Source organism: Camelus ferus, chromosome 1, assembly GCF_009834535.1.
Source record: "Camelus ferus isolate YT-003-E chromosome 1, BCGSAC_Cfer_1.0, whole genome shotgun sequence".
NCBI classification, from domain to species: domain Eukaryota; kingdom Metazoa; phylum Chordata; class Mammalia; order Artiodactyla; family Camelidae; genus Camelus; species Camelus ferus.
In genome coordinates, this window is record NC_045696.1 from 82,896,834 (window position 1) to 82,911,348 (window position 14,515).

General features: G+C 40.2%; 1 protein-coding gene across 11 annotated transcripts in view; it reads left to right on the forward strand.

Annotated features, from left to right (window-relative positions):
* Window positions 1–14,515, forward strand: part of MECOM (MDS1 and EVI1 complex locus) — a 528,305-nt gene that overhangs the window by 480,343 nt on the left and 33,447 nt on the right. For 8 of the 11 annotated variants that reach the window (XM_032484636.1, XM_032484613.1, XM_032484621.1 and 5 more), the window contains 4 exons: window positions 1,534–1,636; window positions 5,083–5,299; window positions 10,486–10,633; window positions 11,907–12,063. In XM_032484636.1, the coding sequence (XP_032340527.1) occupies window positions 1,534–1,636; window positions 5,083–5,299; window positions 10,486–10,633; window positions 11,907–12,063 (625 nt within the window). The remainder of the gene's footprint in view (window positions 1–1,533; window positions 1,637–5,082; window positions 5,300–10,485; window positions 10,634–11,906; window positions 12,064–14,515) is intronic. The other 3 variants (XM_032484622.1, XM_014562083.2, XM_032484669.1) reach the window with 1 other exon arrangement.

Below are 14,515 nucleotides of genomic sequence, written 5' to 3' on the forward strand. Positions count from 1 at the left end.
ACGTACTTATGCTTAATGTCCTCTGTTTTTCGAAAGATAAACAAACAGATAAATATAATTAAAGTTATGCATGTTTCTGTTGAGCTTAAAAGACATTAAATTATTCAGCTTTTCTCAATTTCTAAAATCAAGTGGTTCTGAAAAAAAGCTACAGTTAGAGGAATGTCTTCTCAAAATAAATCCTTCCCACCTACTAGGGTGTACCAGTTTGTGTTATGTGATTTTTCTTCCCGTTGGATCAAGACTGAGCAGAATTAAATCCCTAGTTTTGTTGTTGTCGTCGTTGTTGCTTTTGGTGGTATTTGTGCTTGTGTGTGTGTGTGTGTGAGAATGTAACTGCTTGTGTGTGTGTGTGTGTGAGAATGTAACTGATCTCATTTTCCCCAGTTAACTAACTTTATTTTTTTCTTCCATAATCTCTATCTGGTTACAGAATTGTTTTTTTTTAATAGTCTTAGGATAAAATTTAAAACCAAGAATACTTTATGGTAAAATGAATAAGCACCTTAAATGGTTTCATGGTTAAATTCCTATTTTTATTGAGATATAATTGACATATAACATTATATTAGTTTCAGGTGCACAACATAATGACTCAGTGTTTGTATATGTTGCAAACTAGAATTAAATGATTTTATGAATGAAGAAACCCTGAAGCCTGGACAAGTAAATTGGGCAATGACTTACTTAAGGTCACAGAGCTGGTCAGGGAAGAGGTAGGCAGCTCTTGGAAATTATAGGTCAGGGTTTTTTCCACATTTACCCCACTGCTTTTTAGTCAGTCATTAATGGATTTATTAAATCCTTCCTCTCATCAGCATTTTGCTGGAAAGTAAGAGGAATAAGCACCACCCCCAAACCTTGGTAAATGAGTCAATTGAAGGCGTAATGCCTGCTTTCGAAGAGTGGGATCAGGAGCTGGGTGATGAAGGCAGGTCCTGGATCTGTGAGTACCACTTCTGATTGGTAAGAGAGGGATTGAGTTTTTAAGAAACAAATGTTCTTTTTTGACTAGGTTCTCTACAGCTCTTGCTGTCATGATCCTTTATGTTGTGTCTCTCCAACCTATAACCTTAGAAGCACCTTGCTGAGAAGGTGCTCCTTTTAAGGACATGTTGCAGGGGGTGATGGTGCCCCTTAGCTGGGCCACTGCTGGAAAACAGAGGACACGTTCAACTCTATGAGTATGTGTGTGGTTCGGCAGAGTCAGGAATTCAGAGCAGGGATAGTGCTTTGTTAAACATTACACAGGGTGGGTGTGACACAGCAAGTCTTGCATTAAGAAAATTTGATTTGTGAAGTGGGAGTTGGAAAAAAAGATTTGTGAATTGGTATGAGAGTCACAGCTTTCCATGTGCCATCAGAGGGCTCATTTTCAATGTATAAAACAGGAAGTCATAGTTCTTTTGATGAAAAGAAAAAGGAGTATTTTTGTTAAGGTGTGGGAAAATGTAGAGTTATCTTAGTGTATATGTTGCCCTTTTAAATACTCACTTCTCTTTCTCTCTTTCCCACCCCACCTGTCTTTTGAAGATATTTTATAGAGTAGTGGCAGACATCGCCCCGGGAGAGGAGCTCCTGCTGTTCATGAAGAGTGAAGACTATCCCCATGAAACTATGGCGCCAGATATCCACGGTCAGTACCGCCCATGCCACCGTCAGCCTCACTTGGAGGCGGTGATGGCGCCTGTAGAAGGGCCCATCACACTTGGTGTTTGTTAGTTTCCCCGGCTACTCAGTGTCAGTTCTAACAAATCCCTTCTCATAGAGGGGCTCTGTTCTTGGTTTGCCATCTGGCTGATACTACAGTGAAGGTAAAGTAAGCAGAGGTCTTCTCTGAAATGGAGGTCAAAGGAATTTTGAATATTTAGACTGAGACATCACCTAGTTACACTTTTTGTCAATGCCTTAGGCTGTGGTGAGAATCCTTTCACTGTGCAAAAGTCATTTCAGGGAGCTTGGTTTGGGGCTTTTATAAATCTAACAGCTGTTCCTCCCATCTAATGTTCTGTTGCTGAGAAAAGTATTTCTACCTGAGTAAAATCCTCGCCAGTGCGACCATATGGAAGGGAATTTGGGGGATGAGAATTGGGAGTCTAGTACAGATGAAGACATTTCACAGCCAGAGGAATTTATATTTGTCAGAGAATCTATTCTACATCAAAGAAGGTGGGATCAAAAAGAATTATAATTACTAGTGATGTATATTCAGGTAGGATTAAAAGGCAATTTTATTCATCTTGAATTATATCACTGGGATGAGAATGTAATACTTTTTTCTTTTTCTTTCCTATTTCTCTCTCTTAATATAATGTGGTTTGATTCAGCATAATCTAGTGGTGTCTTCTGAGCGTTGTATAGTTGGAAAGAGCACTGGGAAGGGTCACCCATCCCCACCTGCCTGAGCGGTGGGGATCGCTCCACTTCCCATCTCTCTGGCATTCTGGACAGGGGAACCTCAGCCTCTGCTTCTGCAGCTCCTGCAAAGGAAGCTGCCACTATTGGCTGGCTCTTTACTTGAATGTTTTTCCCTTTGGCTGAGCTGCATTCTGCCTCTTTATAAATTATACCAGTTGTATTTTGGGGAGCCTTTTGGAAATTATTTTCTTCTTAGAAACTGTGACAAGTAAATGGCTTTAGAAACCCAGAGTTGTCAACAAGCCTGGTGGAGTCTGAGCCTGAATGGGGAGTCTGACCCAGTGGGAAAGGGCTCTTTGACAAGGGGGAGTGCTTAGATGATCATAAAAAACGTAACTTGGGCCTTCCCTGGTACAAGGCATCTTTCATCATTGAATGGTAGCAGTAAAAAGTTTTCAAACAATTATTTTTTTTTAAAGTATAAGTGCTTAGGTTACTATTCTAGAAAACTTAAATAGAGATGACTATTACTGTATTAGGGCTACCATTCATAAATCACATGCCTTTGCAACACTCTTGAACCCACCAGGTGCTTTTCATTTTCAATGTGTCATATCCATATCCTTACATATATCAGATATGTTACATATAATGTTTATATTGTTTAAATGGTGATTTGTATTTCATACTTCTAGGATTTAATGTTTCTTAGGAAAGAGAAAATAAAACATGCTTTGTATACCTACTGTATGATAGATATCGAATGCTCTCCATTTATTAACTCATTTCATCTTTTAGACATAGATCAAACCTGTAAGAAAGGAATTATTTCCGTTTTACAGATAGGGAAACTGAGGCTACATCAGGCTGAGTGAATTGGCCAAGATCAGATGGACAGAAAGTGGTAGAGTCAGCATTCAAATTAAGGTCTTGCTTGTCTCTAAAAGCTATGCCTCTCCACGTATTATGTGGCTTGGAGGTTCTGTTTGTGTTCCGACTGCTGGCTGAGATCCTAAATTTAGATCTTAAACGTGTGACTAGTGTCACAGGCTATAGGAAACATTTCCATTACCCAGTTTATGTCGTTGAGAAACTTGTCTTTAAAGCTAAGGTGATTTAAGAATACCTCCCTCTTCTTTAACACTCTAAGTCCAAAGTTGACAAACCCTAGAATCTGAATACTAACTTTTTTACCTTTCTGGCCCCCATATTATTGGTTTTAGTTAAAATAAACCAGTATCATACGTGGATAATAGCCACGACATCCCATTCGACCTCTCTGCTGGGCTTCTCGCGCTGCAGCGGGGCATTCCGACTTTCAGTGGCCCATCTTAGCACGGACCTAAAAAGCCCGTAGTGGCCTGCTAACCTCTCTGACTTCATCGCCCCCAGACGTGCACCCTATAAACCTACCGTACTTCCCCACAGCGTTGCCTTTCACGAGCCCGCCATGTCCTTTCCTGCCTTCATCATTGGTCCATGCTCTTCCTGCTGCTTGAAACAGCCTCCCTCCTCCCACTTCCCCTGGCTGACTCTTATCCATTACCAAGCCTTTTCGGAACCTCTCTCCTGCAAGATAGACAGGTTTGGCACATTCCTCTGGGCTCCCTTGCATGCATCTGTCATAAAACATGTTCCACTCTGTTATTCACTTGTGTATCCCCTTGAGTTTCTTATGTATTCATTCCTTAGCAAAATGCCTAGCATTCGATGGGTGACTGAAATATTCCCTCAAAAACATTCAGTCAGTGAATCACTGGCTGCAGGCCTGTACCGCAGGGGTTGTGGATCACGTTGTCGTCCTCGGTGTCTTTCTGCTTTGTGAGCGTCTTTTGAGACTTCTGTGATTAGTCTGTGTGATCAGAGTGCAGTATGGCCTGACGAGTGACCCCAAACCCTTTCAGTGGAGAGAACAGAAAGCACACCATCACGGCCTGACACCTGATCGCCTTGCTATCTCTAGTCCCCACCATTATCATTTATTTATTTTACTGATTTAAAGTGCAAATTCATGATACGCTGGCTATTTAACAAAGCCATGCCTATTAGCACTGACCCTGGGGAAACATAAATGAGCCTAGGAGAGTACCAAAAACAGGCTGTGTCCCACTATAAGTAATGATGAATGTTAAAGTGTTTCCAAGTGTACCGATGTTAGCCAGGCTTAAGTGTGGCTCAGACAGGGCTCTGTCCCTTGTACCTTCCAGGTAATGTAGCCGAATGAGAGGGGTACAGATTCAAACAGAGATGGGTTCAAATTCTGACATAACCACTTATCTCTACAAGCCCCGACTCGTTACCAAACTTCTCTGAGCTTCAGTACACTCATCTGAAAGTTGGAATAAATACCCAACATATAATTCTTCACCATCAGGTTTTTAGGAATATCAATAATCCATGTACAGGATTGAGGAAATAGATGATGCTCAGTGAGTGGTCCTTATTACTTTTCATATCTTGTGAATATTAAACCCTGGAAGGGTGTAGTCATGAGGTTTTATCTGATAAGAAGGGTGCAGGGCAGCCGAAGCAAGCACTTATTTATCCTTCTAGGCTTTGTCCTCGTTTCTTTACACGTACTATTTCTAGTCCACGTTAAAATGGAAGTGGTGGAAAGGACAACCAAATTGCCTCTATTATGTCTTCCCTAATTCAGTGAGAACTGCGGTTTGCGGCGGCACTTCCTGGTCGTCTAGCCCTAGTAACACCTGATTACTTTCGCAGAAGAACGGCAGTACCGCTGTGAGGACTGTGACCAGCTCTTTGAGTCCAAGGCTGAGCTAGCGGACCACCAGAAGTTCCCGTGCAGCACCCCTCACTCAGCGTTCTCCATGGTGGAAGAGGACTTCCAACAAAAACTCGAAAGTGAAAATGATCTCCGAGAGATACACTCAATCCAGGAGTGTAAGGAATGTGACCAAGTCTTTCCTGATTTGCAAAGGTTAGAAAAAAAAAATATGTTTATTTACTCTGCAGGAAAATGTTGTGCTGAATTTTCAGAATCTATGCTGATGGGAAATTTGGAACAGCAACCAGCTGGGCAAAATGTGTTAGTGACACACTCAGAAATCATTTTCCTCTGGAAATTCTCACCTGTAAAATGCTTGCAGTGACAGTTGGAATTAGTTATTTTGATGCCAAATAGAAAATATGTTTACTATTATTTAAGCAGGGTTATTGACATCTGAAAGTTTAACCGTATAGTAAACCATAACTTAGAGGAAGAATTAGGAGTGCTAACTGGGAGTAACAATGAGGCTAATTAATCTAACTACATACCAAACAGTAGATGATACATTTAGATGATATCATTTAGATATCATCTAAATGTATTTAGATGATAGTAAAAACATTTAGAAACATTTAGATGATAGTAAAAGACTATTCTGGTCCTAATGAAAGATAGATGGTCTTCTGATAGATTCGTATAATTGATGGATTTAGTTTCAACTATGTCTCTAAACTGCACACATATAAAAGAAGCATGCTCAGTGAGGAAAATGTTGAATTTTCTAAAAGGGAAAAAATAAACATGACCTAAATGAAATGATTCTTTAATTCTTATTTTTAACAAAAAGAAAATCATATTTCCGTGATGTATTAACTGTTTATAGCCTTTTTAATTTAATTCAAGAACATTTTTATTTTTATTAAAGAAAACAATAACCCTGGAACCTGTGTTTTGAAAACTGTATTGATAATTAGGCTACAAAACGGTCTTTCAGATCAGAGAAGTGTTTAACCAGCTAATAAGTTTTTTTCTTTGTTTGTTTGTTTCTACCTCAGTTTTTTTGCCTTGGTCCGCAAACAATTTTAATAATTGCATTCATTACTTTGCTTTTAAATCTGGAACCTATAATCAGAATTTCAACGGAACATTACTTTATTTAAATGGGCATGGCAGTGTATCAACGAGCCTTTTTCAACGGTGTGAATTACTCACAGTTTGTCTTGGACACTCCACCTATTTCAGTTTACCTTTTTGTTTTCATCCTTAGGGCCTCCTCTTCCTCCTTCTCTGTTTCACTTCTGTTGACTGCCCTGCATCTCTCCTCATGGGAAAGGATTTCACGTGGCAGTCATTCATTTTAATGCACAGATGGCTAAAAGGGCATCAAGTAGTAACCCCTTCCCCAAGGAGACCAAGTCCAAAGAATGAATCTCTATAGCCTTGAAAATTCAGGCCTAATTTAGCTATTAGAGAGAACATTTGAGGACTGACAGGGCTTTCCCAGCACCCTTTAAACTCATCTTTACTACTTGATATAAATCCACAGAGAGAATAAATCTGTTATCTGTGTTTTGTAAAACACCAATTTATAGTTAAAAATGTCACAGCACACCTCCTAAATATATTGTGTCCAAATTAAAAACCAAAATGAAACTAATAAATACCAACAGGTAAGAAAAGTGTTTATACTGTAAAGCAAAAGCTCTGATGCCAGAGGGTGAGTCTATTTTCTTCTATTTTGTTATCAAAGATAAAGGACAGCACTGTAAAGTAAACATCGACAGACTAAACCCTCGAACGTTGTATATGGCAGCACTTCCTAGGGGGAGAAAGCGTCTCACTCTGACTAGGTGTAAGATTAAGCCTGTGTCCTCTCTACTGAATGCCAAACCAACTGTCAGTTTAGTTCTTTTGGTCAAACATTCAGTAGGAAATAAGGATGCCTAATTACCTGGCGCTGGATAAACCCTCAGAGCTCTCTTTTTGGAAGCATGGCCAGAGGGATAGAGCAGGTCACCATTCACCATATTGTCAATCATCTAAGTGATATTTTGGGTTATCTAATTTAGCCAGTGTAGAACCTACATGCCCTGAGTATTTTCTACTTTATTGAACCCAATATTGTTGCTTTATATGTGAAACAAATGAGAAATCTATTCTAGACATAATAGGTTATTCTATTCTGTATCTTTTTGTGTAAAATATTGAGAAAGGAATACCACCCTCCAAAAAGCAGGTGTGGGGGGAACAAGAAACAAAGGTTGATATGCAGAAGATGGAAAGAACCCAGAAGGCTAAGCAAAGCTTTATAAATTGGGATAAAATTCTATGAAAAGTGAAGTTTCACGAATGACCGACTGGCCACTTCTATGTTTATGAAAGGAATGTACATTTGCTTTTGTGAGAACCACTTGCCTTTGTATTTTCTATCACTGATTAGCTGATAGCTGATCATTCTACGGCGCAACACGGGGTTTACGCTAGATTAGAAGAAGCAAAGCAAAGAAAATTCCCTTGCTTTGCTCTCTTTATTTTCCTCTTTTGTGTCACGTCCTATGCTCTTAAATCAATATCATACCCTTGGAGTTAGAAGACAAGAATAAGACTCAGTGTAGAGGACAATCTTTTATCACTAGGTTTCAGAGTTTATGACTTGAGATACACATTGGAATATAATATATATCACAAAATGGCATGTCGTGATGGTTTGCTGGAGACCACGGTGAGAACAGCCGTCCGTACAAGGATTTGGGAAGATGTCCTGGACTCAGTTCAGTGTTACTGCTGTTGTTGATCTCTCTCTCCTAGCTCTCTTACTAACATTTCAACTTGTGGAACAAACAGAGGATTACATATTGTAGATAAAGATAGGGCAGTTCTCGTGACTCCACACACCTGTGCTCTCCTAGTACCTTTTGTTCGCAGCGAAATCGCCCTTGGTGCTCAAACAGAACAGCGTTACCAAGCTGACTGACTCATAGGGCAGGGAGAATGCGTTTATGTGCCAATATGAACAGGACTGGAAGGAGGAAGCTGGTGAAGAGAAAAAGAAATATGGAAAGGTGTTTCTGATGTATCAAGATGTGAGGAAGGGCATTGCATTTTTTCACACACATTGGCCACACACACAGCGTATACAAGCACTGAGTAGTATCGTCTAGGTGCACAGAGGTCTTACCTGATTCTTAAATTTAGAGTGTTTATCTCACAGGAAAATGGAACACGAGAAAGAAAGGGTGCTCGCATGCCTGGTAGTGTTTCTTAATGCCTTTTTGTTAAGGAAGTTTTCATATATACACAAAACTAGAGAGGATGGTTTGATAACCACCCCGCCATATACTCAGGTTTAGTAATTATCACACAAGGCCAGTCTTGTTTCAGCTCTACTCGTTTTGGATTATTTGAAACAAATCCTGGACATTATGTCATTTTATTCATAAATAGTTCAGTGTGTATCTGTAGAAAGTGAGGACTATAAAACATAACCTCACTTTAAAAATAATGGTTCCTTACTATTACCACATTTCAGTCAGTGGTCAAATTCCCCCAGTTATTTTATTATTTTTACAGGTTTTTTTTTGTTTGTTTGAATTCAGATCAGAATAAGGCCCATTGCTGTGATTGGTTGACATGTATCTTATATTTCTTAATTTATAGGTTGCCTCAGTCAAAGTCAGTAAACCTCCCTCCGTCTCTCTCATTACAGTTTATGTATAGAAGAAACCGAGTGGTCCTTCCTGTAGCATTTCCTCCAGTCTGTATTCTGCTGATGATGTCCCCTTGGTATTTTTAACATCCCTCTCCATCCTCCGTATTTCCTGTATACTTGTAGTTACATCCCAGGCCTTGAGCAGATTTAGGCTCAGTGTTTTGGGAGGAATACCTCATTGATGGTGTCATCTGTTTCCATCAGGAGGCATGTGATGGATTGCCTAGATTCATTCATTCTTTAGGGGTTCCAAGATGAATGTAGTCTAATTCCATCACTCTTTCATTATTTATTACCTGGATTAATTTTATGCAGAGGAACTTCCCCTCATTGTTTGTTTGCTCACCCTGAAGCAGAGTTCGTACAGGGAAGGCAGGATATGTGCATGAGTTTTTCCCTTTATCTACTGGTTTTCAGAGTGATGGTTTGGCGTCTCAGTGTCTTCCAGGGGTAACTGGTGAGCCCCCTTCATGTGGTTTTTAGTATCACTATTGTTAAGAGATGAGATTAATTACTCTTACTGGTGCTTAAATTTTCCCATCTTTGGTCGGTGGGTGTCTCTTCAGGTTGGCATTCCCATTCTTTTGACATGATCTATAACTTTCTTGCTTTTTTGGCATATCAAGATGTTCAAGACCCATCTTGTGTATTTCGTGCTTCAAATTTGAAACAGACTATTTTTCTAAGGAGTTCTGGTTACTTTATTGGGGAGTAGTATCCTAGCATGGGATGTGTGTTTATTTAACCAAAATGTTGCAAACATCTTCTGAATATCACAGTAATCCATTATCTATATCTGCTTTTCATTATACTCATACAGAGTTCATATTCAAATTGTTTAGAAAGGAGAGAGAAACATGTGATAAGGTAAAGTAGTCTAAGCTTTAAAACATTGAGAAACTATGCTCGTGAAAAACTTCTAACCATGTTTTTCTTTTGAGGGGCTTTACTAGTGCACCACTTATTATACACTTTTTTTCCTTCCCTAATTTATAGGTTGTGTGTGTATATATATATATATATGTGTGTGTGTGTGTGTGTGTGTATTTCTATATGTTACATATACCTTTCTATATAATGTTTATATCTACATCTATATCTAGACACATATATATCCATTCCTGGGTCCATCTGTCGGACCGTCCATGATATTGGTTATAGGAGGAGGTTACTTGTTGAATACTTAGCTTACAGCTCACTTTCCCATATGGTGATACGGGTAGGAATAAAAGTCCTTTTTGAATGTAGGGGTTAAATACATTAGATAGAATAGTTTCCTGCATGTTCTGAAGCATTTTTTTTTAACGTTTTCTGTTTGAGTGTCTGTGTTTGAATTAAGTGGCTCTCAGCAATACGTGTTGCAGTTAGAACTGTGTAGTGAAGCCAGAACTGGACAAATGGCTAGTTGTTTATCATGCCCCTAAATTGGCAACTACTCCCTGCTAGCTGAATCAGATTTATTTTCCAACAACAGGGATACTTCTCTGGATTGCTGAGAAACACCGTCTAGGGAACATAAAATGTGCTTTTGTCTGTTGCAAGCCTGTTTCCTCTCTTTCCTCCTTGCCTCAACTCCTTTCCCTTCTCATTTCTTTAATTGCCAGTTGGATTAGTGATAAAATGACGTTCTGTTTATGAATGTGTTCTTAGTCACCATGTCTTATTAAATCAATTGTTCTCTTAACAGCCTGGAGAAACACATGTTGTCACATACGGAAGAGAGGGAGTACAAGTGCGATCAGTGTCCCAAGGCATTTAACTGGAAGTCCAATTTAATTCGCCACCAGATGTCACATGACAGTGGAAAGCACTATGAATGTGAAAACTGTGCCAAGGTACAGTGAATTTGTGGACTACTTGGCCTCTCTCTGTCATCCCGCTCTCTCTTAATCCATCATTTGCTACGATATATAAAAACAAGCCTTGAGAGGGGAAACTATAAATATCTTGAGAAAAGTAGACTGAGTGTTGTATGCTAAAAGGCATTAGTACAGTGTATAAAAACACTTAGTGGGTATCCTTTTATTTTTGTAAGGGAGGAAGTGAGGCTTAATGGTGAGTTCCAGAACTAGGTGTCAGACATCCTTGGTAAATTCTTGGTTCCGCTACTGGCTTTCCAGCATGGGGTTGTTTTATAGCCTTATGGAGAATGAAAATTTTATCCAGTGCACATTGCTGATTTCTTTTAATAGCAATTTGTGAGGAAGTCACATAAAGTTTCTGAATGCCTATTCAGAAAGAAGAATGGGAGACTCCTACATTTGCAGATTTTTCCACCCAAGTCCCCACCATAAATTATGACTTGGTTCTAATTAAAAGTGCAGCGCTTTAGTGGCCAGGGCTGAGCAACTTCAGGGTGAAATGAAGGCGCTCCACCTTGACCGTCCCTCTGGACTTCGGGAACAGCAATTCACATCATTGGATTTTTGTGTTTCTCAATTAACTAAAAGATGTCCTGGTGTCATGAAGATTGATTTCTATTTCTAAAAACTTTTCCCAGCATTTGACCGTCTTTTCTCCTGCCAGTAGAAACTGTGACGTTCAAAATTGTCTTGAGATGTGTTGCTCCCTGATGTGTGGGTAGCTTTTTCTTTTTGTTTGTTTGTTTTTTCAGTACGATGTCCAAAGGAATGATTTTAGCTTAATGGTAACTTGATGAAACATAGTGTTAGAATTTAACCCGTAGGGGAACTCACTGAATAGTTTTGGGATACTTTAGTCAAAATCCCCCCAATTTTGGACATAGTGTATCTTTGTTTAAAGGATGGAAATTGCGCACCATTTTAATAATATCAGGGCCAATATTTTATTATTCAACTCCATTCACTCTGAATAGGACCAAAAAGGCCTTGCCTATGGTCTACTAATGTCAATAAGTATTTTGTTCAGCTGATACCCATGGATCCTTTGTGCAAAGGATACAGAGCTGAGTCACTGACAGTCCTGACCGTAGAGAGGCTCACACTTTGGAAATAAGAATGTCATTTGGTCTTTGGGGAAAACAAATAAAAATAAAACAAATACACACAGTTCCTTCCTGAGTCGTTCCGGTCTTCTTGCTTGCGTCCCTGAATCAAGTTTCGTGATTAATCAGTACTCATTTCCTAGCAGGTTTTCACGGACCCTAGCAACCTGCAGCGGCACATCCGCTCTCAGCACGTTGGTGCCCGGGCCCACGCGTGCCCGGAGTGTGGCAAAACGTTTGCCACTTCGTCGGGCCTCAAACAACACAAGCACATCCACAGCAGTGTGAAGCCCTTTATCTGTAAGTTTTTACCACTCCAGCCCTCCTCCCTGCATCTGTCTCTCGTCCAAAAGGCACTGTGATCAGGAGAGCGGCCGCGCACAGCCGTGGCGGGGGGTGCTTTGCACAAGCTGTTTATGGTCTCATCCAGTCGGGCTATTTTCTATTCCAAGACAATCTTTTATAACCAGATCCCTGGTATTTTGTCTGTGATCCCAGGGTGGGGGGGGTGTTTTCTTTGAGATGAAATCAATAACAGGGAGAGAAACTAGACGTCGTTAAACAATGTAAAGGAAGCCTCCCCAGGTTGTGGGATTTCGTAGAGACAACCAGATTTGTCTCCCACTGAAAAACGTGTGTGGCTCTGTAACACAGCAAATAGCAGATGCCGCTAAACAAGATGATGTGACAAAAACCTGTTCTGGCTCAGAAAGAGCTAGAAAAGCCCCACCTGGTATGTAGGCTTAGGACTGCGTGTATGTGTGTGAGTGTGTGGTGGGGTGGGCGGAAATGCCCTTTAATCTGCCCTTTGTTGCTGATCACAGGTTGTGGTTCGGTAGTTCTCAGTTACTTGAAAAGCAGAACATTTTCACTTTGATGCTGGACGTGCTGCTTCTCTAAGCCACTGCACAAAAGCAAATTTACAGGCAGTGTGTTTTCAGGGGACAGCCAACCTGACCACCTACTTAGAACATCCCTGTGCAGAGCACTTGAGTGACACACTTCGAATAAAGTACGACGCAGCCCTCATTCACTTCTTCCTCTGTCCACCCACCCCTGTTCTCTGTATTGTGCTGAAAAATTTCATATGGAAAATCAGTTGGTCTCAGTCCATCAGGGCAATGACTCCGGACTTCTTTTGATCCAGTGCTCGGCTGGGCTTATAAACACAGTGACTCACTGAGTTGTGTTACAAACTTCAAGACAGGTTTTGGATCCAGATAAGCGTAGACCGGGATGAAGCATACTTAGTAGCTGGCAGAACTTCTCACTTGGGAACCCTTGCAAAACAGTTTTTCTGACAAATACTTGATGGTTTGTAGTAGGCACAGGAGACACTACTACAGGACCTGATGGAAAAAAACTAATTTTCAGTGCCAGCGTGGAAATGCCAGAGACTAACCGTCCTCCTTTTCGCCTTGACACAATCCTCTTTTATGCTTCCAAGCACCGAGGGAGCTTTTCTTTCCGTTTCCATTATGAGTCCATTTTGCTCATAGGTTCTTCTGTTCCCCGGGTGGAGTGAAGAGGACTAGCAGATAAACAAAAGGGTGCTTTAGTCTCCCATGAGGAAACTCTGTGGAAAGTCATGGGAAATGAAGTATACAATGGAAATTTTAGACTTCTTGTCTCCTAAAGATATTCCTGACTCCAGGTCGTAATGCGCTAAAAATGTGCTTGAAGTGCTACAGGCACACATAATTCATTTATTTCTGACTTTGCAGAAATAAATTGTGATCAATTTATTATATGTTTTGGTGAAAAAACGGGAGGAAGAGACCACAGTGAATGATGATCACCCACTTCATGCTTTCTCTATTATTTAAAATAAATGTCAGAAAATACGGATTCCTACCATCTAAGATTCTGGGATCTGGAATTTTAATTGGGTTGAAATCAACTGCTTCGCTTTAAAGCCCTATAGGGTGTCCCTTTCCAATCGGATTGTGCAAACTGTTTCCCATGAATGCATTTTCAGTAATTATTGGTAAATTTAAATAGCAGATGGCAGTCTTCAAATACAAAATCTGACAGAGAGCTGTGGGGTAATTATGAATAATAGCCGTGTAATTTCAGAACAAAAGAGGAGTTGGTGTGGAGGCTTTGGAGTGGAGGAGGTTCACCTAGAGTTGATATCTATTTCTCACCAGAAGGCCACACACCACGATTTACCCCCACTGGTGTGTTTATGACAACTGTCTCTTATTACAGTGTACCGCCAAGCTTGCGCCCAGAGTCACCAGTACTAAGGTAATTACTCACTGCCTTTACAGAAACCTCCAGCCCTTCCCAAATAGAAACCACATGCTCTAATAGGCTGAGTATATTCAAAATACCTCTTAATTTGTTTAATAAGTAGAAAAATGCAATGTTAACTGCTGGCTAATTCCTTATTACTGAGAAAATTACAGTGGAGTATAGACTTCAACATCAACTGAGCCACTTACCTGGAGGCCTGGTGGTTTGTGGTGGGGCCAGGCCAGGCCTTCAAGTGAGAAAAACAAAGCCTCTGCCTAAGGAGACATCCCAGATTCTACGTTCCCGAGACCTGACACAAACTCTGTTTGTCGGTGTAGCGAAGCATATGATCAGGAAAGTCAAATGCAACTCTGTTGCTTTCATATACAACTCTTGATTTTCCTAAACCCATCAGCTCTAAGAAGGGTAGAGAGCAACATTGCCTTGCCAGAAAAATCACAAATCTTTCAAAAACTTACACCCATTTGAATACCCATCAAGATATTTTTTCAAT